The sequence below is a fragment of the Cephus cinctus genome, unplaced genomic scaffold (assembly GCF_000341935.2).
Source record: "Cephus cinctus unplaced genomic scaffold, Ccin1 Ccin1_scaffold0696, whole genome shotgun sequence".
In the NCBI taxonomy this organism is placed as follows: Eukaryota; Metazoa; Arthropoda; class Insecta; order Hymenoptera; family Cephidae; genus Cephus; species Cephus cinctus.
The window spans coordinates 975298-1001157 of record NW_014333318.1 but is presented as its reverse complement, the minus strand read 5'-3'; the positions used below and the strand labels follow the sequence as shown (position 1 = coordinate 1001157).

Below are 25860 nucleotides of genomic sequence, written 5' to 3'. Positions count from 1 at the left end.
ATGCATTGCAGGATTAGAATACCTGGTTCTATAATATTGTACCTTATACCAAAAATTACAGAGTGCACCTCAAGAATTATGAATGATTTCGTAAACATTACGGAAGTAAACAATGAAAATGACACAAACAGTAAAGGCGCGGTTTAATATGATTATTTTATTACAAAGTTTCTTTGATGTTGTTTGTTAATCTTCCTCGTCCTCGTCGTCGTCATCGTTATTCTTGATGATTCCCAGTCTCTTGGCAACGCTCTTGACATTGTTGATGACCTCCTCCTGGACGAGATTGAAGCTCATCGCGAGCAGTGCAATTCCAAAGAGAAGATACAGAGAGCAGAGTGCGATACTCTTCTCGGCATGGAGTCTGTGCGCAGGCACAAAGTCACCAAAGCCTAAAAATACAAAGGATCGATCGCCTCGCAAAAGGACTCCCTTATCGTTAAAAAGCTCAGAGAATCCGCCTACGTTCACAATCGAGTTAGACCTTATCCACTCTGCGTCCTGATTCGTGTCACTTCCCTTTCGCGACACGATTTCTTTTTTTTTTCATTTCTGTTCTTTTTTTATACGTCTCTCTCTCTCTCTCTTTCACTCTTCTATCCTTTTTCATTTTCCTTGGCAACAATAAAATCCGTCTCACCTATAGTAGTCAGTGTGATGAAGCAGAAGTAGGCTGAGTCGAGAAAATTCCAGTCTTCCCATTCACTGAAGAGAAATGCCCCGCCGAAGATGTAGCTGACCACCAGGAAGACGCAGAGCCAGATGGGTACTGGTTTGATACGTTGCGCAATGGCACGCTCGTTATCCTCAACATAATAATCATAGTAATCAATGTCAAAGTCATCTTCGTAGATCTGACGATGAACTGCGAAGCCCATGGGGGACATGACCCTCGGTGATGGCGCTTCCCGTCGGTAGGGACGACCTGGGACTGCCAGAGGCAGTGCTGGTCCTGATCGCATCGAATCCGCTTTCCCATAATAACTCTGCGCTCGACGCATCCTGGAAGGCCTCTTCATCGATTCCATCTCAACCAAGACGGGTTCCCGGATTTCCGGTGGTGGTTGAGATCGTTGACGATGATGATGATTACCAGGAGGATTGACTACGGACAGATGCCTAGGAAGAGAGCGGGTACCTAATCCCGATACTCTGCTAGCAGCACCAGGTCCCGTATCTGTGTTTCTACCTAGTGATCTTCCTCTCTCTACGTCTCTGGCTGCTTCGACCGGTTCGTTAGTTCCTGAGGGAATGGCAAACTCAAATGAGATAAAATAATACCTAGAAATACGATGCTGATACCTCTAGAGGACTCAGTCTTGGGCTCGTCCTCGGGATCCAAAGCATATTTATTAAACAGCACCGGAAATTTATTGGCTTCAGTTGGAGTGACAATCAATTTCCTGTCCAGGGAAGCCGTACCTGTGGTCATCCTGCCACCTGGAGCAGATCAGGAATATCGAGTACTCGTTCACGCTCTCGCTGTTTCATTTTTATAATTCCTTACCTTTCACCCTGGGAGAAGCTACTGGTATGTCTGAATACCTAGACATTGTGGAAGGTCGTACTCCGGACGCCTCGCTGCGACGATATACTTCCGGTCCCTCGGGATTGTGATACCTGACCCACGTTACAGAATCTCAATTGATATCCAATGTTAAATAATCATCCTCGCATACCTGCACTCTGTATCCGAATAGGATGACCTGGTCATACTCTCGGAGAGACCAAGGGCCGAGTCAGCTGACCTTTGACTAGCACGTACGGATCTCCTCAAAGATGGATTCCTGTTCGAGTATCTCCTTCATTTTGAAAAAAAATCATTGTCATCGTTAAAAAAAATCATGAGGTACCTATCAGTCATATTGATACCTTCGTAAACCTACCCAACCTGTCGTACACTATATCCTCTAGTATTACGTGGACGTCTTCTACGAGGTGGCTTGGTGCATACGTAGCAACAGACTTTCCAGTAGAGAAATCTGAAGGGAAGAAAATAAGGAAAAAGAGGAAAATCCAACAAGATTGAACTTCATATACTGTATCGTACTGGTATTACGTTCAATATCGTTTCAGTATGAAAAAAAAAATATATATATAAGCAGAACTGCAAGATCTGATTCTGCAGCAGACTGGATAATAGTAGGCAAAAAATGCAAAAGAAGAGCCAGACATAAACGAAAGGAAGTAAGTAAAGAAGGACGGAAATAAGTCAAAAATAGCATCCGCACTGTGTATACCTGAAACTGGACGCCATGATGTCCCCGATGTTCGATAAGCACAGAAGCATCAAGGGAATGCCCAGTATAGCGTAAAAAATGGTGACGACCTTTCCGCTCTGAGTTTTCGGCGCGATATGCCCGTATCCTGTAAGCGGAGCGTGTGGAACAGAACTTGAAAAATTTTTTAAATCACTAGCCTACGCAAAGTCGCCTACACGAAGCCTTGGCACGGTTCGCAAAAGTCGTTTCTTGCGAGGGACATATAAACCCGAGACATTAAGGTTTGCAATAATCACTCGTATAGTAACCTAACCTATCTTCATCTAATTTCATTATCATTATAATTTTATGCTCGTAGCACGACTGACTGATAATAAATTGTACTATGGTAAGCACAATAACAATCTACCCACGACTATCGGAATTTGAAATTCAATCTTTTTCCCGGGTGAATCTCTAAAACGGAAACGGCCTCGGGATAGGTCAGTGGGCCAAGGTGAAATAAACGTCCAAATTCGTCCCACGATTTAGCAGTATTCGTTTGAATGTCATCCAGAGCTACTAGTAATATATGTATGACAGTTATACACTCATAAATCAGTATAACTATTTTGAAAATTCTCTAGAAAACAGATCGCGTTAAATGCAAGCATTCGAGACTTGCGGGTGCGTTCATTTTCGTTGTCTGCTATCTACGTAACGCGACGCCATTGGCATCAACTGCCACAGCTGTCAGTACTGCTACTGGCAGCGTCGCGGTCACTTGCTCTTTCGAAGACAATAAACAGAATTGCAATATCGGTTATCGGTAGTGCGTGATCGATATAATCGATCCCACCTAGTGAGCGGGAAGAAGGAAACAAAGCATCGTTCCGACAGTCACTCGTCTGGACAATGCACTCGCTGTGCCACAGTGCAACGCAATGGGACGCAGCAACGTGTTCCAGCGAATGGCGGCTAAAGTTGGACGGGAGGAGGGAAGGGATCGATCGATCGAAAACAAAGGGAAGACCGGAAGTTGGAGGAGTTCGATCCTCTGGCAAAACTCGGTCACCACCGGTCGGACCTTTGTTTGGCAACTGGTGCGTCGCGGAACGGGGTTAACGAGCTGCCTGATGCCATCGGCAATGCTTCCTTGGTCTGCTCGGCAATTGGATTGTTCGTCGGTAATAATTTACAATTTTAATTTATCGAAATCTTTAACGAAGATGCAGTTTTTGGAATAACGAAATTTTAGACTATCCGATATCTGAGTATTGAGTAACGGTCTTGCACGTTCTGTCGTATCGTTGGCTGTCAAGTGAATCAAAATGTCGACCTCGAGCTACTCCCACGATACGCAATCTCGACATTATTCCTGTCTGATCGAAATCAGGAGTCCCTGGAGGGACAATCCCGCTCCTACCTATATAGAGCGAGTTTGCTTTCACTTTCGCTCAGTTCACGTTCGACGATCCTTCGATGCAGAAGTTTGTGTCATAATTATTGAAGATTCTGAAGTTTTTATTGCTCCGGTGCATACGACTTGCACCAGTCGCAGGATCGATTTTCTTTTGCTACTAGGACGAACAGTAGGTACTAGTAACAACGTACAGATGTACAGGTACATTAAGTAAAAGGTCGCAGAGCGTGAAGGATACGGTGTGCTTATTTCTTTGAGACGTTTTTTTCTTTTCTTTATAGTTTTGCGTAACTTGAGTCGTTCAGTCGGCCACGCGTATATTTTTGGCGAAAAGGCCAGTGACTGACCTTGACCGTGACCGTGACTAATTCTCTAGCTTAGAGATATACGGAATTTCTGGGAACGTCAAGGAAGCTGAGAAAGATGAATCCTTGGGAGATCTTGGCGAGCATCGCCATTCTTGTCAGCATTGTTTCTGGCGAGGAAGCCAAATGGATCTGGGGCGAAGGAGCCAAGAAAAAGTCTGATACCATCGAGAAAAATGCTAGGTGAGGACGTCGTGTGTATGTCACTACTTGGACGTGCGAGGATATCCTTGAAGGGGTGCTTTTACCCCTCTGCTTAATCCTTTAAAATAAAAGATACTAGTTTCTAATATTATTTTTATTAATTAATAGGTACCAGGTGTATGAGTATCCTTCTAATGGTAACTTAAACGCAGGAGTAAGGCCCCAATACTCTGGGCCCTATGGCTCGGACAGTGGCCCAATATTGCCAGTTAATCATGGTACTCAGATACTTGTAGGGCCTGAAGGGCCTACAGGGATAGTCGGCAGGTACTTTTGCACTGGGAATAGATACATCAGATCTTTTGAGATTGTCATAATTATCTAAAATTATATTTACAGACCGGGTATTAACAATGGCGGAATTGTATCGGGACCGATAAAGCCAGGATTTAACGTTGATCCTATCACAGTAGGTTCAGTACCATCCTGGATCAAGCAAGATCATCGTTATCGCGAATACGATTCCTGCAAATGCAGTTATGGTTTTAACTGTCCCGGCCTCAAATTCGTGAGCAAATCTTTACCATATTTTCTATACGCTTTGTGAAAAAAAAATGAACGAAAAAAAAAACTTCAAAGAGAAATGTGAGTTGAATTCAAATTTTTATTCTCAGGGATCCTGCGCCAAGGGTAAACAGTACTGTTGTTACGACAGTAGGAAACTTCACGGTCTGGCGCCAGCCCACGCAAATTACAGTCCTCACGGTGCTTACCAGGTAACTATACCAAAGGAGCGATCTACATTATCGACAATTCGTATTATCCAATCGGGTATTTAGCGACAGGAAACTCAGTTACGACGATAGGATCTTTCATAAATAATAACGTTACGCATGCACGCGTTTAACAGCTAAATAAACGTGAGAACACTTTTTATGTTTCCGATGACAATGAGTCTCATGCAATGAATATCCTTTTTTTTTTTAAAAAAAAACCATTTAGTATAACGACCAAAGTAATTTTGATAAAGAGGAATTTAACTCTAAATTAATTATTTAAGACAAACTCGTCGTCTAACGAATTTTGAAATTTTAACTTTTAAGCGATAAAGTGACATCTACCTACTCAAGTGCAAACTACACTACACAAATTCGTTCTTTTAACAGGGTTTACCATTCAAGCCATTCAACGCCATCCCTTCGAATTACTACGCATCAAGGCCTCAAAACAATTATGAAAATGGTCGTCCCATACCGAACCACTATAATGGGCCTTATTCGCCAGATTACGACCCCTACGATCACAATGACTCTTACGAGTCCTACGAGCGTCCCCATATCGCGTCTCATTACGATCGTCCAGGATACTACAATCATGGTCGTCCTTATGCAACGCGTCCCTACGACATAAGCGGTTACGCCAGATCAAACGGATCGGAAAAGACAAACGAAGAATCCAAAGGACGCTCTGTTACATCAAACGACGAGGTTTCCTCGACTTCGACGCAAAGTGGGTCATCGGCGTCGCCGTCAGCGTAAGCAACCAGCCCGACGGGACTACTCAACTCAATTCCGTTAAAGTTGATTCTACTTGAGACACGAACTCAAAGACTTTTATTTATTCTCATTCGACTAAGCATTACTTTTTATTTATTATGACGTCACTATAGCCAAAGGTCGCTTTCGCGGCGCTATTGAAAAGTAAAAAAAAAAAGAAGAAAAATACGTGCTGCATCATCCGAGCAAATTTGATCAATTAACGTTTCCATCTGGCACCGATCGAATCTGATGATTTACTTGCCAATCGTGGTGATGACGATTATGGAATAGAAGAGTGCTCCAGTGAATGTCCATTGGATGTTGTCCGTGTCCTCGCTGCCATCCCATCCCTCCTTCTTCATCTTCTTCAGAAGGTCCGTCTCGAAATTCTATCACGCAGTACGTTACTCGAGACCGTCTCTTATCCAGCAGTAGCAATTGGTAGTGGTACAAGTGAAATTGAGATGACGGAATAGCAAGTGTATCTAGCTAATGGACCAAAAGGCCCCTCTATCTATAAAGGGCCTCACCTTCAACATCTTCATAGCGCTATCCGTCCAGTTCGTGTCTACAAGGATAACATCCTTATTCGTGAGCTTCCATAAGTCTTCTGTCATGTTTCCGCGAAGACTTTCGATACTACGTTTGACCTGCCCTCAAACGACACGTCAATAAACTTAAATACGAATATATATAAATACAAAAAGTGGAGTCAAGCGTTAAAAGAAGCGCAGAGGAACAAAGACGTCAAAGTAAATGACGAGGTCCCCAGGGAATGAGAATTTGAAAATAGATTCGTCCTGTTTAACATCCTGGAAAATTCACCTCTCTCTCGTGCTCGGCTTCGAGGGTCGCAAAGGCATACGCCCCCAGGAGACAGTAGGCCACCACCAGGGATACCAGGATAACGTGAGAGAAGACACAGCTGCAGAATTTCCATAGAAGAGAAAGAAATCTCATACACTTGGACGGTTCCTTGGGCTCCTCCTTAGGTTCGAACTCCAGTCTAGGTGTCATCCTGTCACCCTTAATAACAAATTTTATCGATCTTCACTCGCGATGCAAACGACTCTGAACTCCACGTATCTCGGTTCACCCAGTCAGGTCAAATGTTTACGCGCGTCCAGGTATATCGCCTTTACATTTACTCTTCTACGTCCACCTGGTGACGTTAGAAAGACGTCATTCGCGTATAAACGTCGACGTATTTTTTAAACGATCACGTTTTCCTTCGCGTCGTCGTCGACGTCGACGATCATAGAGAAACGTACTCGTGGCGGCGCTCTGGTCGTTTAATTTATCACGCGCGACACGCGGTTCACTGATGAACCGGAAAGCACCAGGTCCAGGACTTCCGGACGTCCCTTAGGATCAAGAAGAGGATGCACGCTCATTGGATTATTATTCGCGGTTTTTAAAGCTTCGACGGATCGCACAACGTCTTTTTCCAAATTGTATATCCACAATGAGCCGAGTCGACTGCCGAAAGCGTTTTGGAAATAGAATAATGGCCGGTGCCCGTGGAAGAGCTAGTTATGCTTGCGTGGGACGTGCCAAAATTAACCCACTGTACCCCACCAAGCTACGAATGCTCCAATGCAAGTTACCCAGCTGGAAGCTCACGAGAAGCTCAACTCTCGATGACGACGACAACCTCATGGTGTGTATATATATATATTTTTTAGACCCTACAGGAGGCCCTAGTAAATTCGTTAACGTCTAGAGATTCTGGTCGCATTCCAGAAGAGACATTACGGATGCGTCGGCATAAGCGACGACGACGGGCGTCGACTAGCAATAAGCTTGACAAGTCGAACTTTCTGTGAAATTAGGTAAATCGACGTATTAACGCTGTTAGATGCTAATTTATCGGTTAAACGAGAGAAACTGTGACGGTCAGGTGTTCAATAAAGTAGAAGTGGACTAGCGAGAGGGAAAAGCAAAAGATAAGGTGATCTGCGTAAAGATTGACAAAGATGGAAGACCTTTGACGTTCCGTTGGACTGAAAATGCCATTAGCTTTCGTATTCAAAAATATGCGTAAATACCATCGGCGTTGATAAGTAGTTGCCTCGAGAGATTCCACGGGTCACACAGAGCCAAAGACCGGCTCGAAATTTCGACTAATGAATGCGAATATTACTCTCAAAACAGTTATAACATAAAGCCATACAATACCGGATCTGCATGTTTTTTTCTACTCGTCAACGATGTCCTCGAGGTCTAAAGAAATTTTGCCAGGTAAGAGCTGATACATTTTCATATAACCAAAGCCTTTTGCCATTTGTAGCTTTACCACAGCTCATTCGACTTCCTGTCCGAATACGAGCTGTCAGAGACAGTTGGCTGGATAATCCAGTACAGTCACTGGGTGACTAGCTGACTTCACTGGGTGGCTCACTGAATAGCGTGCAACGGTGCACGTAAATCCATTCGACGGAAATGCGATTGAATTCCGACGCCGACTTCCGCTCCATCTAACGGAACTGCCGCGAACTCTAAGCTCCATAGGATTTCCCCGGGGGTCATGAAATTTCTTTGACGAATGATAAAATAGACCAACCGGAGACCCCATTGAATACATGGCGCATCCTTCTGCTACCGTTAAACTAGTGCGATTCGATGCATCTCGGTTCCATAAGATGCATCTTGGTGCTCGGTCGACTCTTCGTAACACCTGGTAACTTGAGGAGAGAACCCGTCGCGACGGCAGCTCTCTCTCCTTTCTCGAGAAAATCGCAACCTATGGCAAGAGACAGATGTGAAACCAGGAACTAACTTTAACCAGGATAGAGAATCCAGCCAGACTTCTCGCGATCGTAATCGCTCGGCATAAGTCGTCCTTCTTCGGTAATTTGACCTTTAGCAAAATTCCTTAGAAATTTTCACCAGTACGATTCATTCAACGATATGCATGCTGACTTTCGCAGAGGTTACTGACGATGTTTCTATATATAGAACATGTGCGCACACATATCTGACTTGGAGAAAGGATTGCATCCCCGTGTTAATTTAAATCTATAGGAAAAGAAGAGGAGAGAAAGGAACTGTGTGAGAGAGAGAGTGTGAAATATGGCTGCTCTTCTCCACCTACGTGAGAACATTCTTTCATTCTTTATTAATCGCGTCGATTCTCTCGACCGTTGCTGTACAAACGAATCGACTGGGCTATAACTTCCTTGGGAACGTATTAGAAATTTAATCTACCGAGAACAATAACATCGCAAATTGAACAATCTTTTTTCCTTTCTTTTTTCTTTCGTCTCTTGTATTTCGAGATTTTATACTTATTGAAAATCGATCTCGATTCACATCATATAGATACTGGAAATAACAGCCAAAGAAATTGCATTCATGGTGCAACGTCAATCGCCTCTCTGCTGTCAATTTATTTTCACTAAATTTTCCACGAGAACGCACCAAGGGCGCCTTACGCGCAGACGCAGAAAGCGATCGAGGTTCACCATTGAACAAGATATTTTTGTCTTTTATAATTTTTTTTGTTTACCTACTACAAGTACGAAAGGCACGAAAACTACGAGATACGCAAACAAATGCGTGACGAGGATCGTTTCGCGAATATCCAAAACCTTAATAGAAGATTCGCGAAACAAGCCCATGGAGGAACGACGCGTCGACCGCAGGGAATGCTACATCCTGGTGCACCAGCGATCTGTGGTGGACGAGTCGTTCCTCAAAGAGGTCGAGAGAGCCAAGGAACACGAGTATGTAACAATACAAGAATTAAACATGGAACAAGAAGAAACAAAGGAATAACATATATTCTCGTTCCCTCGACGACTCTTTATCCTAGCTTAAAAATCTAAAAATTTAAAAACATCTCAATAGAGTCCACCGCCCTAGACTCCATTCTCTAAATCCTCATCATCGACTTAGTCTAATTTGACGTTCGAATTTTTTTTTGGTACACCATCAACTCGAGGAAACGCAGTATTCATATGGAACACATTCATAAACTAGTCTAAGGAAGAACTCCAAGTGGATCTTCGTCATCGTCGACCTTAGCAAAGCTTCCTGAACGTTACAACCAACATCCAGGTTACTCCGGGAAGCTCGCAAAGGATGCCCTATGGCTAAATCCAATACTTCATACGAAATTAGAACCACGACGGCCGTCCGTGGTACTCCATCCAGAACAAGTAGCCACTAGGGAAGGCTAACTCGGCCCGAAGAATCCAAGGGTCTTCAAGGTTCTGGTCACGCGTTCAATAAGCTTCTCCTTGTACCGCCATATCGTAGTGTCCATCACGCTATTCTCCCTGTACTCGACGCAGGACTTTTTCAAAGATTTAACACAGTCGGCACGATAATGTTGCAGTTGAGCGTCATCGGTCTCAATGGGATAGCTGGTGCAGCCGGCACCAAGACAGGCCAGTGGAAAATGATTGTGCAGGGTGACCACGCGTTCTGGATTATGAAAGCACTTGATATACTGATTTGGCTTCGTGAAATTCTTCGACCTGTACACATGCTGCAGCATGTGCATGTACCTGAAGAGAACAAAGAAAAAAAAAAGGAATAAATAATAAGAATCCAAGACACGACTGTCTACGAAAAACAAATATAAATAATGGATCAGAAAGGCAAAAAGAGATGGCGCCACGTGACAACAGAGAAAAAATAAATATACCCACCTAGGCACGTCTTTGAAGGATCCATGCGAATGAAGAAGATCATCGAGGAAGTAGACGTTTCTCACGTTGTAGGAGGCGCGAGTCTCGTTGCGTATTTTAAGCGCCTTTGGCATTACTCTCTGCATGAGCTGTTGCCAGGTGGTGTCGCGCACTGGCATTATTACCTCATCGATATCAAGTAACGCAATGTACTCGTACTCGTACATGTGTTTATAAAGACAATCGTTATACGGTATCAGTTCGTTCTGTCGTTTATGATTAGTCTTTTTAGTAAGATACATGTGCTGAAAGGCAGGAACGTTGGGTTGGCCGCCGGGAAGTGTCAGGGGTGTCACTTGAACCTTTCCCAACTTTTCGTAATGTTCGAGAACCTTCGTGATGTTGGGATGAACCTGAAGCTCGTAGAAGAATATCTTATCGGCACCAAGCAGGCTAATCAGCTCGATCCACTCGACCAATCTGACGGAGAGATCCTCATGCAGGAAGTCGAGTCCTTTCACGCAGACGGCAAAGTCCTTTTTTTGTTCAGGCTTATTGTATATCACACGCAGGTTATTGGTGGCGGTATGGCAAGCTTTTTCCACCATGGAGACGGAAGTGGGCGGACCCTTCTTCCAATGTGATTGGGGCACCTTGCAGGCTATTACATAGGGCTGATATATACCCTGCTTGTAATTGCCCCATTTTGAGTACCAGATGTATTTGTATTCCAGAGTCTCGACTAGCTGAGGCTCCTTCTCGCCTTCGAACCACATCTGACAGAAGGTTTTAACAGTTGGTTCGATTCTGTTGATCATACCAACGATCCTGACAGCCGGTCCGATCCTGGAGAGTTTTCGCCTATCGTAGTAGGCCCCGAACAGTTGGAAAGTCCCGTTACTGGTTCTCATGCTCTGCCAGTAAACGTTGTTGAATTCAAGGTCAAATATACTTGGGTACTTTGCACAGCTGTCATTTCCATAAAACATTTGCTTATTATTCTTGTTCCTGTTCCAGTAAGCAAGTGGCAGACTAGGTAGACGCTTCTCTATCTCCTCGATGAGCTCATCCTCGGACCTGCTGGCCCTCTTGTCCAGTAGAGGCTCCAGTTCCAGAGGACTTTGGGTCGTCGTCGAAGCCGAAGCGGAGGCAGCGCCGCCCTCGCGGGTGATACTCGAATCGATCAGCTGCTGCAGAAGAAATCGTGAGGAACCCAAACCGGAAACTTGGGGTGGCTGGCCTTCGACCCCGGCCACGACCCCGACCCCATCGACTACCACGTTCTCCCGGAACACGTTGTTTTCCGCGTGACGGAATTGGATGGCTGCTATCATAATAAGGCCCCAAGCGAACACGAAGACCAAGGCCTTGCGGACGCATCTCGAGCCTCCGGAACAACTTTGTAACATCTTTCCTTCCGGTTCGGTCTTATACTGATAGGTTTAGGAAAACTTTCACGTCCTCCTCTTTCCCTAGGAGCTATTTGTCTATGCCTCTCCGTTGATCCTTAGACCCTGCGTGCCTGAGGATCCTGTACTAAGACCACCTCGTGTTCCTGTTACTCCTGAAACAAAATCCACAAGGACCTTTAGGTCTGATTTACATAGTCGCGTATACCTGAACTGTGCGCAAGTTCTAAAATTAACATTAGCGAATAGATGAACGTGTTAACAGACTACGCATAGATGAATTCAACGATGATCGAGCGACGCGAAAATGAAGTCTGCAAACTGGGGACGATCGAGACTTCTTCGAGGAAGGCTGTGACGAAGGCCCAACGGCTATGAAACCGGTTATGGTGATAGCCAACAGTTTTTCACCTCGTCGACTCGAGCCGTCGTAGTCGCAGACGGCAACGACTAATGTCGTGGACTTGCGTGTCCTCCATTTTTCCACAGGAGCCAAGGCAGCGTACACAATCTTATCCACATACTGGCGACACTTTTATATTCTTGAAGGCGCGTCTTTCATATGCCACATACCGGACGTCCTATTGAGCATACAACACGCCCAGAGACATAGAAACACAATGTACAAGAATGCTTCGCGGAAGATGAAAACAACAGCAATGGAAAAAAAAGGTAACTGAAAAGATTTGCTGAGATAATAAAGACGATACGTACTGACATCCGGTATTAAAAAAGAAAAGAAATAAGATCCCAGTGGAATCGGTGCGTAATTGAAATTCTCAGGAAGCTGATAGGAGTCTTGTGGTTTAGCAGTGAGGTAACCTAACCTAACTCAGAGAGGTCTAGACATAGGATTCCTAATTATGGAAAGCTACGAGCGGGATGCTACTTGCTCCAATTGCGTTACGCGTTAGCGTGCCAATTAAGCAGAGACACACAATCCGATTTCACCGCAAAGCAGCTCGATCTCTCATACAGATCTTGGACTTTAGCACTTGAGCTACGATCGTGTCTCACGAGCGCCAATACGATCCGCTCATGATTCCTGCTTGAGAGAGAAGAGGAATGAAAAAAAAAGTGAACGGGGCAGACGACCTGATTGTAAAGCGATCATGATCGAATTAGAGCGTTCCACATTGAGCGATGATCGGTCGGATCGATCCGAAATTGTGACCCATGCCTACGCCTTGCGACTTCCAAGTGACTCATAACTTTGAAATTTTAATCATTTTTCTCAGTCCCTTTTGGCCCACTTTTACCAATGCACAGCCATAATTGTATGAGACTCTAAAGGATACGTCCTTGAAACTTTGGTAAGAATACCGTTACATTCTTTACATAGTAAACACTTTTCTGACTTACGGGAAACTCGTCAAGACCCCCGGTCACGAGGTGACACGAGACGTAGAGCGGCAGCCTCTCCTTCAGGATGATCCATTCAATCCGTTTAATCCGTTGGATCCATGGTGAAATTATTTTACGCGGAAACATTGATAATCATGCAGCATGTGATATCATTAGGTCGAGAACAGTCCTTGCACTGTTTTATAATTATTATACGCGGAATCACATAGTCATCAGTGTCGCGGAGTTATTATGTGGTGTATCTGGGTTCATCACATCAAACAAGGATTCGTAATCATCACAAGTAAGCCACTAACGTCAAAAAGCAGCTCTCGTTCAGTATGATTGGTACTTACAAGACGAACGGTAACTTTGGCAACAAGGTAAGATCGTTAATGGCACTGACACGATTTCGTAAACCTTCAAGACGATCATTAACCCTGGACGATGATACCAGAACTGCGTACGCGACCAAGGTGATATTCAATCGAGTGACTTTGGCAAATACTGACAATCGGTACTGCGAGTTCGTCCCAGGTAAATAATTGCTTCCTGAGGTTGACGTTAATAAAGAATCGTAACGACCGTGAGGAATCGTGACACGATTCTTTGCGATCCCGCACGGAGAGGCTCAACGCTCTTGATCGTTAACGATCGCTGATGTTCTTCACTCACGCCACGATCTCCGACGCTACTTTCAGTCGAAACGAAAGTCGATCTTCGAAGCTTCGCCGTCAATAATCTACTAATAGTACACGCTTTCGTTTACGATATCCTTCAACGAGATCCGATCTCGGAGAACGTACTCTCAATTCCGATTGTTTTTGAAAAATTAACTTCGGAAGCAGACATGATCGAGACCGCTGATCGCTATGAAGAGCCAATCGTATGCTAAGCTCTCGTGCACGCGGCGTCTCGGCACAAACTGTCGGCAGACGCCAGACGGAGTCTTTCATTGGGTTCTAGGGTTGCCGGCCGGACGGCTGGGGAGCTCAGGGGAGTCTGGGAGAGACAGACTGATCGGCAGAGAGCGAGAGAGTGAGAGCGATCGAGAAGGAATGGTGAAGGAGGAGGAGGGGATAATACGACCAACGACAATTCGTCGAACAAGGAGAGCGAGAACGGCTGAAAGTGAGTCAGGGAATGAGAATGAGCGGGTGAGCGAGCGAGATGGAAATAGCAGGAGAGAGAAAGAGAGAGGGAGGGTTCGCTGTCTAAGAGAGTAATAGAGAATGCTAGAGTGAGCGAGTAAGAGAAACGCTTATGCTAGTAAGACCGTCTACGTGTTTCGGGCTCTGCGGGCAGAAGGAGACGCAAACATAAGCAGTGGGGATTGTAAGGGCCTGCAAGGAAGAGAGACGAAGAGGAAAGAGAGTAATAATAGTGGAGAGGATGGAGACAGCAAGAAACCTTTCTCCCTCCTGAGAGTAGTGAATCTTCAACGTGGCAAATAAAGCTAGAAGAACTCGTCGGCCAAATTACGTACCTCTGACATTCGACTAGCGCTTCGTATGTTTACGGATATTTTCGGTCGCTCGAGCGCTGAACCACAATGGCGCGTCTCGTATTGAGAAAGATGTACTTAACGAGCAAAGGTGATATGAGAGCTCGAAGCTCGACCGACGCTCAGTGGATTCTCAAAGAATCAGGGACGTAGATAGATTAGTACAAAGTAAGAAGCGGCAAAGAGCCGCGGGCATTAACGAAGGACAAAGTGTATACAAATGTAATCAGGATTTTCTAAGGCTGCTTCTTTTATTCTCCCGCTTCTGCTTTTATTCTCTCGTCGCGCATATCTGTATACACAGTACGAACCTCTGTAGCTAATAAAGGCGGACCGATTAAGACGTCGAAAGGTTTAAATGTAACAAAGTAACTCCATACGCGCCAGCCATCACGCTCTCCTAACCTCATAGTGCTCGTGGTGCTTCTCGGCAGCGGCAAAGGGATATCCTGGTGCTCGTTATCTACCGTTCAACAACTCCCTGGCCAATCCTCGCAGCCATGCAAACGAGTCGACATCACGCCTGCCTCAATGTGCGTAACGAATTGCGTTTATTCCCCTATTGGGACTCTCATAAGCAATTCAAAGCAAACACAGAGTCTGTAAAGATATTTATTTACGATGCTACTGACATTACTACCAGGGAAAATATTGATTGTTGCCTGTACTCGTAGGTGAGTTTATTCGAGTTTCCTTTTACTTTGGGGATATGAATTTTTATATTTTAAATACAGAAGCCGCGCGTATACCCATAATGACTTAACCTAACCTAACGGTGTCACGCTGACAGCAATAAAGCCTCAGGAAGTGCTTGCGTGGAAGGTGGCACAAGGTAATGGAGACGATGAAGGTGACGGAAGTGACGTAGCCTGTAATAAACTGCGAGATACGGTTGGCGCGATAGGGAAGTCAATCAGGACAATCGTATCGTAACGATTTCGAGGACATAAGCGAAAGTTAACTGAATTCTATTTGGAACGATTTTCATGTTACAGTGCGGAGTGTCAGCACGCGATTGCTGTACTTATCAATACAACGATAACCTACGAACGACATTTGCCAATGATCTAAGGATCTAAAGCGCTGTTTGACGTTGCGCAAGAGAGCACTAACCACTTGTCATGAGTCAGTTCGTTTAGGATCGTTAGGCTCTAAATGCCCGTACGACGCCCGAGATCCTTGGAACGTTCTCGCGTTAGCGTCAACGTTCGCGCCGCGACGCTTTTACTATGACGCTTTGCCTCTTGTGCGTCGAGACCTCCTTCCATCGGGGTCCTGTGCGATTTTACCCTATTAGTATGAATGAGTATATCGTACCATGTATACGTGGTATATCTATATATGAGTATATATCTTTTGGAACGTGCGAGAATTCGATTAGTAGGTATTGAAAAAAGAATTGAAGATGATTATGAGCCAAGGCCGATCTCCCTTTAGAGAGTTTTCAATCTGGGTAATAAAATACAAGTGTCCCTGACCATTTTGCTTTCGATTAATCAGCCAGCCTTTTTTATTGCAGGTAAACACTGGGACTTGTCAGGGCAAACTGAGGATTGTTCCAGATCCTGAAAATATCACACTTGCAAGTACTTGGCACAGATAGTACAAATTAGTCTGATATACTCGGACTATTCTTCAAGGTGAATCTACGAGTGCACTTCGCGTTTGCGTGCTCGTTATCGCTAAATAACGAGTATAGCCAACTAACCGACCAACCTACCTACCTACTTGCTTCCTCGTCGCTGCTATGCCCAATTACCTACCCATCCTGCACTTTTATGCTTGCCAGTGCTACGTCCTACTGTTCCATTACATTATTCATAATATTATATTATCTGCCATTTTCATTATTCTCACCGTATACGTTTTATATCCCACGGTCTTGTTATACCTTTATTGGATTCTCTTTTTAATTTTTTTTTGTTAATTATATTCTTCCTCAAGATGGAGTCCAAGTTTTACATTTTCATCAAGGATCAGGAGCGTTATGGCGAATTTGCATGTAGGATGAAATTGAATATTTTCTAAACTCGCATCAAGTACCCGGTATAAATTTTAACTGTTGAATATGGATTTTCTGAGTCTGTGAGTGATCGATGGTCGAAGTTAACGAGAGTGATCCTTAACTGTGAGTAAAAAGATCTAATCCATATGTATTGATCCAATAGAAATCGTCTCTGCATACCGGACGGCTATAAGATGGAGAAATCGCTGATGAAGATTCTGTACGAGGTCCAGCTTGTAATCAAGTAAACGAGCGCGCAGCTACCGGTTCACATTTCAAGAATGCCTTGAAACGTCAAGATTATCTATGATAAAAAGAAGTGATCAGGTATAATTATATATCAATATATATAATTGATCGTATAGAGTCAAATATGAAATTTTATGGGATACGACCCTATCAATCCCTGATATCACCTGCCCTTCGCTACCGATGACTTTTTTTTCTTCACCACCTCCAGCATCTAAATTCAACACCACCCTTAGCTTTCGTAACGACCAAAGGTCATCCCTCCTATACTCATCATCTCCTTTCTCTTTCGCTTTCAGAGCTGCACTTTCGATTGAGATCCCGTCTTGCTCCACCGCCCTCTGATCATCCTAGTCCTCCTCTTCCTCCTCCACGGGGACCAGCAGTGCCAACAACTGTCGTCGACTCATTCACTTTGAAGATTTAACGAGCATCCTCAAAGTCGATATAACGTCCAAAGAAGATTTCGTAAATTTCACAATTATTTCAAATGTCCTTAATCACCTCTATTTATCTCGTAATTCAATAATTCATACGGTTCCTACATTTATAATGTAAATTCAAAATTACCCACTCTAAAACCATAGCTGATAATTAAACTTCTATCTACAGATCTACAAGCCTATTCCGGATGGATATTTCGGTAGAATGGTCATTACGTATTAAGAAGGAAAAATAATGTCTAGGACGCCGCTGCTTATGTCGCGTTTCGTCGTTCATTCTGTTTTACGGGCAAAGCACGCATCTCCAAGTACACACGTAAGTAGAATAAGATACTAGCATAGACATCCAAGTACACTCACGCGTCTTACTTACGCAGGCACGCACGATTGCGTTTGATGTACCAAGGACAAAGAGCTCGTCCTCCGGAGTCGTTTGAGTTGGCCAAGTATCAAGTCTGCAGAGAGCACGAGGAGGAGAGGGTACAGGAAGAAGAGATGACCGGGGAGTAAAGAAAGAAAGAGAAGAAGAAAAAAAGAGGCCAGAAGAAGAAAAGACCATCAGGCACGTAGATAGGAGGAGCAGAAGAACCAACACGTAAACCGTATAGAGAGAATATACGGGATACTTCTCCTGCTTGGCTAAAGATTATTTCTCCTGTGTTGGTACCTTTATCTGCTTTTTTTTCACAAAGCGCGCAAGAAAGATACGCTTCGCGCTTACGTGGCTTCGTATATTCCAGGTGCAATGCCCTGTCAAGGTCACACGCATTAATCACCCACTCGCACGCATTGCTCTCTTCGTCGTGCACATTGCTATGATACTTTCTCCCCGAGAGAGACAGACGTCCAAGGAAAATGGAAAGAATGCCAGTCGATGAGAAAAGAAGAGAAAATTATTGAAGAGACCGTTTCACAAGCATTTCTTTCTCGGAGTGACGTAATGGCTGACGTCGATTATGACTTTACGGTCAACGTTCATTGTATTAGTTATGCTCTTTTTAAATGGACGTTCAAGACCTCACTGACTGGACCAACCGGTATGTAAATATTTATATGGGTAATATATATACTATGCCATTACGATAATGTAGTATCCCATAACAATTTGAATTTGTTTACTGAGAATGTTATTAGTTGACCCGTTGACTTACACATAGTTGATATGTGGTTGCATATGTTTAGTGATGAGTATATGGTGGATGACAGGCAATGATGCACAGGTTGGTTTTAACGTTCAGACATAGACTACCAAGTTTTACCAAGGTTGGCAAAATTTGAAAAAGACTCCTGATTATTTTTTAAGATCTACTTATGCTGATAAAGAACGGTATAATAATTTTGATAATTATCTCACTCTGTTAGGGTACAAGAGGATTCACCCGTGGAATGAGAAAAGGAAGGTCCAGCAATCCCATGAGGATCTACGTTTCCTCGAAGATGTTGAAAATCAGTGAAATCTCACTTTCGATTCGACGTCCGCCACTACGCTGCTGTCAATGTCGCGTCGAACCAGAGTTCGCATACCGATGGAGGACGGATCGTGCGATGCTTTACAAATCCATCCTAACCTTTACGTTCACTCGGACTTTCGCATTCTAGCTAATGCAATTGTGTCGCGGCTACGTGTTTATTTGAATTCGACCAACTGGAGAGTGATTATATAAGTCAGATTTGTTTTTAATCAAGCCATGTATCCGGTGAGATGTTCTAGGGAAGTAGATTTACTGTTTACATCTGTTTACTGATTAGACTCGAACGTGTTATCAGAAACGGTCCATTATCACTTGATGACTTTCAAAGCACTACCACTGTTCGTTGTGTAAAATTGTATACTGATTCATATCTGAACGCAGGAGTTATACATGACTGACCAATTTTCATTGATGGGAGAAATGGGGAGGATACGGGTCATAATGGAGAACGAGACGAATCTGGACCTTGAAATTATACCAATCATGTCAATACTGCATAGCTGTTGAGAAATACATTTATGCTGACGAATATTGCACCATAGTGCAATGATCGGTGCGATGACCGCGAATGCGGTAGCACAATGAACTTATGAAAATGCTTAGTCTATAAAATTGTCAAACAAAGTTGTATTATAAAAAGACTGCCTTGTGAGAAGCAGTCAGTCGTCGATATGTAGTTGTCTGTATTGAGTTGTTGAATAAATTCGTATATAAAAATCTACCTTTTTTATTAACAATAGCTCTCTTGTTGGTCTATATGTTTAGTTGAATTTGACTGAAAAATTGCGTCTCATTTAAAAAAGTAAGCAAAAAAGAATAGTAATTTTAAAGAATTAACGTGACTCAATCCTCCGATGACGAGGATGACCAAAAACATGACAATGAATCAAAGAACGATCGTTCTTACTTAAGGCTATAAATAGCGGATTAAATTAAGAGAAAGGTAGGCTATACGTAATCATAATCAAAGAATAGATCGCGGACAATAATGATCTAGGAAGAAGACATCATTCCAGGCTGTAAGAATTTCGTGAAAGTTCATCTCTTACTCCTTTAGAAATGATACAACGACGAAGAACTCTCGGATCGGAGTCAGAGCGTCTCCATGGGTCAATGAACGTCGATGGATCGAACGTCGACACGCAGATCTCCAATCGTTCGATTTTACGCGTCTGTACCGTTCACGTGTGAACGTATTCACCGGTAGCCACAGTGGGCTACTCTAGAGTTTTTAGTTAGCACGGTCGAGGAAGAGTGGATGAGTAAAGTATGTATGGTCCTTTAGTTCCGCCTGTCAACTGTACCAGGTTAAATCCGTATGGTAACGGGAAGTCGATTTTTGAATCTGAATATATCTCCTGTTAATATAAAATCTTATTTGCTTGGTTACGTAATACATGTTGTATCTTGGAATAAGTGTAATTTCATGATTATACCTGAGGATGATTTGGTACGAGGTGAAACAATATATATACAGGGTGGGGCATTTATAGCGATGAGGTTGATTTTTTTGGGAACAAAGTCAGACACAAAAAATGTTTGAGACAGAAATTGCAGAGTTCCGGAAGAAAAATTGCATCATCCCATTGAAACAATGATGGTTGACCTTCGAATTACCTTAACGCTTGCACTCGGAATTAGCTGTAATGGGCACCCTGTATAGGCAGCTTCAATCTTTTACGTAAATAAAGAAGCCAAAGTTGAGAGTTGCTATTTTCAGGGAGTCTTAAGCTTAGCGGCTTGTCATTAAATGAAATTTTGTAATGCCCCCGCGTATCCCACTCGTGCAAGGACTCCGACTACCGGGGCTGAATTGCGCAACTTAATTGACGCTCCTATTCTGCTTGGTTGTGGATTGCAGCTACCAGCGGTGCCGGGAGGATAAACGGGAGTAATGCCAGGATGTATTAGCGTGCTGATATCGCGTGTTGGAATATGCATCCTACTAGCTTCCATCATTTTGCCGCTGGCGTGTACTCATCTACTACTCTGCTCAAGTAACGGACCCAGGGCTATTATCCATTTCGCTACTTCTGACAACGCCATTCGGTATTTACTGATTACGTTCGTTATGTCTATCGCTAGGCTGAATTATAATAACGTAAGCATCCAACATTTCGTAATCTTCTATTAATTTGAGCTACGCATTTGAAGAAAGAACGTTGGCTACTACCAGAGTCAGTCAAGTGCCTTCAGGCGTAACCGTCGACTCTTCGCCTTCGTTCGATCTGGGTAACCAGAACGATGACCAGAAATTCTTAACCGTAACGCGTTCCCGAGCGACTATATAAATATATTTAATATATTTAGTAAATTTTCGAATCCTTCGTCAAAAAGGATTATGTATCACTAAACTGGAATTCTCTGACGATGGGTACATTCGACGCTCAAAGTTCTCCCGTCTCGCGTGACCGAACAGCCACGTAGCTTATCATACAGGAAAACCCTGAAGCGTGCGAGCAGTTGGACGAAGAAGAGAATATGTATCTCGAGGGGAGAGATAAGGATAAGCGTGAAGCAAAAAAAAAGAAGTAACGAGATGAAGGAGGATGGAAATGGAGCTGCCAATGAAAAGAGGTATTCTAGGAGGCATTACAGTTCTTCCAACCATCAAGACGAGCCTATCGATCTACTTCCTTCCCGTTACGTACAAATAAATTATATTTTCCCGGGAATACGTTGCCACGCCGCCACGTAAGTAAAAGACGAAACTCATAACGGTATAGAGAATGGCAGATGTGCAGCGGTAACAGCTTCGCGACTATCGTAATATCATAATTATTATCTTGCCTTATCATCTACGTGATATGTACTTAAGTAATGCTTTATTTCTCCAAGAAAAACATAGTATCTGTAACGCAAGGTAGTATGGTCTGTAAACATTAATACGCGTTTCAACGGAGAGAGGAACGAACTGTAGAGGTTATACGAAAGTACAGTCGGTATGTGCATCTTTTATTAGTAAAAAAATAATAAGAAACAGACAAATCGAAATTATCGACAAATCTCCGTTTCGACGGAGAAAGTTTCCTTTTATTCTATGCACGCATAATGAGACGCTTCGTATCCTGGAATCATCTCTTTGCCATGATAGCCAAGAAATTTCTGGTACTGTCTAAGCATTTTTTTTATCAGTGACACGGTTCAACCAACTGAGAAATCGACAGAGTTGTAGAAGTCCGGATGTTGTTCAATTGGCGCGAGAGCGAAATTCACTAAATAATGTCGCGGCTGTTGAGCTATCTAATGATTTTACAAGTGGATTAGAAATTCTTGTCTATCATAACAGTTATAATGTACTATATCGATTTCTGATGTTACTATGTATGTACTATAGTAGTAGTATCGTGATGTCTAACTGTTTTGACTTTTTGTATGTTTAAACGTTTCAGACTCGATTAAATTGTACGTCATTCGATACTCGTTTGCAGCGGGAATTATGCAAAGCGGTATATCTTCCCCTGACGACAAGAAAGTAAAGTCCGCTTAACGTTATGCGTTAGTATCCATTTGCTACGAGAGAGAGAGAGAAGCTACGATACAGGAACGGTGTTAGGATTAAATTAATGTAAATATATATACATGTAGTATGCTTATACATACAAACATGAAGACCGGACTCTGGTCTTTATGTATTCCTTTGTTTTATTCATTTTCCGCAGTCTTTTATGTGATTCTTTATCCTGTTACATAATCTTCTATCTTGTTCTTGTATTCGCGCGTTTATTTATATTTATACCGAAGGCGCTTTACCTCTCACCCGTTTACCGTTTCAAGCGCCTATTTTGCCTTCGGGTTTATGTTGGTTACTGAACGACTGTGAACATATTACAAAATGTGGTAATTTAGTGCTCGTTCTATCTCTTTGCTCCATGTTTGCCACATTATTTTTTTAGTCGCGCCTCGAGGCAACGGCGAAAATACTTCTATGCTAATGTAAACCGAGTAGCGAAATGGTTTAATCTGTTTGAGCGCCATTGGGAAATAAAGCTTAATTAATGAGCTCAAGCTTTTTTGTTGTTAGCGTTTCTACCGGATCTCTTTTTCTAGGCTGTACTGACCAGACTGGATAATAAAAGCGGATGCGAGCTGGGAGTAAAAAATGTATTTCAATTACGTATGGATTTCCCTCTGTCGGTGAGAGACCGAACTAGCTGTGCAATGACGCTTCACGCGAGATTTGTGTTTGCAAAAGGAATGTTCGATAAACTTAAGTGTCAGATTTGTTGACGTGGTGGATTTGGGTTACGGATGGTGTGAAAAGTGGGATTTTGTGAGAGTTTTCAGAGCTATCAGAATTTGTGAAAGATTTCATTAGTTTCGGAGTGACGGTAATTGACGAGGCTAACCTCAATATGAGTTACAACAAGAAAGTCTCGTATTTCTATAATCCTGACGTAGGAAACTTTCATTATGGACCTGGTCATCCCATGAAACCTCATAGACTCTCTGTTATTCATAGTCTTGTTCTTAATTATGGACTGCACAAAAAGATGCAAATATATAGACCATATAGGGCCAGTACACACGATATGTGCCGGTTCCATTCGGATGAGTACGTGGATTTTTTACAACGAGTGACACCCCAGAATCTACAGGGTTACACCAAGTATCTCAGTCATTTTAACGTTGGAGATGACTGTCCAGTGTTTGAGGGTCTCTTCGACTTTTGTTCCATGTACACTGGAGCTTCTCTCGAAGGTGCCACAAAGCTGAATAATAATTGCTGTGACATTGCAGTTAACTGGAGCGGTGGACTACATCATGCTAAGAAGTTTGAAGCTTCAGGCTTTTGTTACATTAATGATATTGTCATAGCTATTTTGGAGTTGCTCAAATACCATGCTCGAGTCCTATACATTGATATCGATGTACATCACGGAGATGGAGTTCAAGAAGCTTTTTATCTAACAGATCGAGTAATGACTGTCTCCTTCCATAAATATGGCAACTACTTTTTCCCAGGAACTGGTGATATGTATGAAATTGGAGCAGAGAGCGGTCGTTACTATTCTGTAAATGTTCCCTTAAAGGAAGGTATCGACGATACATCCTATGTCCAAGTGTTTAAGCCTGTCATATCCCATGTGATGGAGTTCTTCCAGCCCACAGCAATAGTTTTGCAATGTGGAGCAGATTCCCTGGCCAATGACCGCTTAGGATGCTTCAGTCTAAGTACCAAGGGACACGGTGAATGTGTTAAGTTTGTCAGAGACTTAAATGTGCCTCTCCTAGCAGTAGGTGGTGGTGGTTACACATTAAGAAACGTTGCTCGATGCTGGACTTATGAGACATCCCTATTACTGGACGAACAAATAAGCAATGAACTACCATACACAGAATACCTGGAGTACTTTGCACCAGACTTCACCTTACACCCAGAAGTAGTAACGCGTCAAGACAATGCCAACAGTAAACAATACCTCGAAGCAATCACAAGGCATGTCTACGACAATTTAAAAATGGTCCAGCATTCCCCAAGCGTACAAATGCAAGACGTGCCTTGCGACGCATTACCTCCAGAGGAAGACAGACAACCCGAGCCTGACCCAGACTCCCGGCAAAATACCCAAGACACAGACAAAATGGTGGAACCAGCCAACGAGTATTACGCGGGCGAAAAGGATCAGGATAAACTCGACGTGAATGAGACGTGACTGACCAGGAAACAGTCGGAGCATCTTCGACTACGAACACTTCAACCAGAAGAGTAACGACCCTGAAACTTTGGAATTTGTATCATTGATAATTGTTCAAGAGCCAGGACAAGAATATCCACAGGATATTCAAACAAACCTAATTTGTATATAGCCAATCACATAAGGACGATAAGACAAAGTATGTCTAAAATGCTAGAGTCCTATGGACGTCAAAGAATCAATAAATTTTATTAATGCGAACGAACCTCGTTCACTTCGTTAACTACGTATGATCATTACGCGCTTATAAATCCAATCTTTTACCAGAAGATGACAAGAAAAAGCATTGTTCATCCCCCTCGAACTCTCCTACCCAATGACTCGTAGCCCCGCAAAACGGATGTACGTGATCTCGTTCAAATTTTATTAGCCGGCTCGTTGATCCTTAATCGACCCTAACGAAGCGACGCGATACGTATCGTCAGGAGGAAAGGCGTGGTGATATCCGTTAAAAAGTAATCGTTTCGATATACCAGAGAACCTAATCCCGCGTTTATTGGCCAGAAATAAAACTCCAAACAGTACGGGTCTCCATACGTTAGGTAAGTTTATTGTTTCACGTTATTCGGCCCGGTATTGTCCACATTGATAGCACAATGACGATGATTCATGATAATTATTGGCAATAATAATAATAGTAGTAGCAGCAATCGTAAGAGCTATAACGATAACGCGTATTACTTTCTTCCTTCTTTTTTTATATTTTTGCTGGGAGGATGCGGTCTATATGTATATCGTTATATCACAGAGAATTTAATCTCAATTCGCTCTTCCTTCGTTCGTCCAAAGTTTATAAGGATTTGCGGTGAAACGAAAGACAGTGGGAGGGGGAATATGAAATCAAGAGTACATCATAAAAGAAAAGAAAACAAAAATGTAAAAGTATGAAATTAAATGATTAAAATAAAATAAAAAAAGACGAAGTGATCATGGTGGGATAAATGGTGGTGTGTATGGGATGGAAGAGGTTATTGGTGGGGATGAAATATTCACCACAATTCACGGTAATACACTAAACGCGGACTAATGCAATAAATTAAAGATTTTCTTAAATTAAGGCGTATTATTTCTTTTCTTTTGTCTCTTCTTCGTCTCCTCCTTCTTTCTCTATACACAACGTGCAACTTACACAAAAGTTTATCGAAAAATAATACACGTACAAAAATACTCATAGTACGAGGAACGCAACACTCAAACGTCTTCATCTCCCCCTTTCGCTAGTACTAATTACGTTATTCGTTAATTAATAGTTAATATATTCTCGCACGCAAAAGCACAAGCTCCGCCTTTATAATCGTCCTTCGTAAATGCACTTTTTTTTCTGTTTAAATTTTAGTTCAATGCACGAGCAACAATATTTTTGCGTCGGACATAATGTTTTATCGGGTACACAGTTTTTACGGCCATTTCTCTTCTCTCTTTCTCTCTTG

The 25860-nt window shown here is 42.9% G+C and overlaps 4 protein-coding genes and 1 long non-coding RNA gene across 12 annotated transcripts; 3 read left to right on the top strand and 2 right to left on the bottom strand.

The window, feature by feature from the left end:
* Positions 1-142: 142 nt before the first annotated feature.
* On the bottom strand, positions 143-8669 carry LOC107270109. 3 transcript variants are annotated; one of them, XM_015744806.2, is made up of 10 exons: positions 6497-8669; positions 6202-6321; positions 5934-6060; positions 2241-2367; positions 1887-1982; positions 1680-1802; positions 1508-1620; positions 1303-1440; positions 641-1243; positions 143-392 (listed from the first exon to the last, which is right to left on the bottom strand). In XM_015744806.2, exons 1-10 carry the CDS (start codon positions 6686-6688, stop codon positions 187-189), a joined length of 1845 nt encoding a protein of 614 aa, XP_015600292.1. In that variant the 5' UTR covers positions 6689-8669; the 3' UTR covers positions 143-186. The 3 variants fall into 3 exon arrangements, with proteins under 3 accessions (XP_015600292.1, XP_015600293.1, XP_024943297.1); XM_015744807.2 differs by having other exon boundaries at positions 6202-6347; positions 6497-6534; XM_025087529.1 differs by lacking the exon at positions 6497-8669 and having other exon boundaries at positions 5934-6091; positions 6202-6307.
* LOC107270110 lies at positions 2701-5869 on the top strand. 5 transcript variants are annotated; one of them, XM_015744810.2, is made up of 7 exons: positions 2701-3388; positions 3460-3793; positions 3906-4172; positions 4302-4460; positions 4533-4701; positions 4808-4909; positions 5300-5869. In XM_015744810.2, the coding sequence occupies exons 3-7, from the start codon at positions 4048-4050 to the stop codon at positions 5669-5671; spliced, it is 927 nt and encodes a 308-aa protein (XP_015600296.1). In that variant the 5' UTR covers positions 2701-3388; positions 3460-3793; positions 3906-4047; the 3' UTR covers positions 5672-5869. The 5 variants fall into 5 exon arrangements, with proteins under 5 accessions (XP_015600296.1, XP_015600295.1, XP_015600294.1 ...); XM_015744809.2 differs by having other exon boundaries at positions 3460-3797; XM_015744808.2 differs by having other exon boundaries at positions 3460-3825.
* Positions 8670-8762: 93 nt separating the features above from the next.
* Positions 8763-13976, bottom strand: LOC107270104. The gene is made up of 3 exons (XM_015744796.2): positions 13077-13976; positions 10327-11869; positions 8763-10182 (listed from the first exon to the last, which is right to left on the bottom strand). Exons 2-3 carry the CDS (start codon positions 11712-11714, stop codon positions 9849-9851), a joined length of 1722 nt encoding a protein of 573 aa, XP_015600282.1. The 5' UTR covers positions 11715-11869; positions 13077-13976; the 3' UTR covers positions 8763-9848.
* Positions 13977-14107: 131 nt separating this feature from the next.
* Positions 14108-18607, top strand: LOC107270105. Its single transcript, XR_003060414.1, has 5 exons — positions 14108-16894; positions 17116-17575; positions 17637-17918; positions 18000-18296; positions 18442-18607. It is a non-coding gene; the product is annotated as an uncharacterized LOC107270105 (long non-coding RNA).
* A 2472-nt stretch (positions 18608-21079) lies between these two features.
* Positions 21080-24631, top strand: LOC107270084 (histone deacetylase 3). Of its 2 annotated transcripts, none has more exons than XM_015744760.2 (2): positions 21080-21425; positions 22124-24631. In XM_015744760.2, exon 2 carries the CDS (start codon positions 23087-23089, stop codon positions 24386-24388), a length of 1302 nt encoding a protein of 433 aa, XP_015600246.1. In that variant the 5' UTR covers positions 21080-21425; positions 22124-23086; the 3' UTR covers positions 24389-24631. The 2 variants fall into 2 exon arrangements, with proteins under 2 accessions (XP_015600246.1, XP_024943306.1); XM_025087538.1 differs by having other exon boundaries at positions 21080-21673.
* Positions 24632-25860: the final 1229 nt, after the last annotated feature.

Bases quoted from the DNA above. Each gene is read 5' to 3' on its own strand.
- LOC107270110 (XM_025087539.1), top strand. From the start codon at position 3,146: ATGGGACGCAGCAACGTGTTCCAGCGAATGGCGGCTAAAGTTGGACGG. The intron at 4,461-4,532 runs GTACTTTTGCAC...TTATATTTACAG, and splicing joins CCTACAGGGATAGTCGGCAG to ACCGGGTATTAACAATGGCG. The intron at 4,910-5,299 runs GTAACTATACCA...TTCTTTTAACAG, and splicing joins GTCCTCACGGTGCTTACCAG to GGTTTACCATTCAAGCCATT.
- LOC107270109 (XM_015744806.2), bottom strand. From the start codon at position 6,688: ATGACACCTAGACTGGAGTTCGAACCTAAGGAGGAGCCCAAGGAACCG. The intron at 6,061-6,201 runs GTGAGGCCCTTT...ACTGCGTGATAG, and splicing joins GCGCTATGAAGATGTTGAAG to AATTTCGAGACGGACCTTCT. The intron at 1,621-1,679 runs GTATGCGAGGAT...AACGTGGGTCAG, and splicing joins TATTCGGATACAGAGTGCAG to GTATCACAATCCCGAGGGAC.
- LOC107270104 (XM_015744796.2), bottom strand. From the start codon at position 11,714: ATGTTACAAAGTTGTTCCGGAGGCTCGAGATGCGTCCGCAAGGCCTTG. The intron at 10,183-10,326 runs GTGGGTATATTT...TGTTCTCTTCAG, and splicing joins TCCTTCAAAGACGTGCCTAG to GTACATGCACATGCTGCAGC.
- LOC107270084 (XM_015744760.2), top strand. From the start codon at position 23,087: ATGAGTTACAACAAGAAAGTCTCGTATTTCTATAATCCTGACGTAGGA.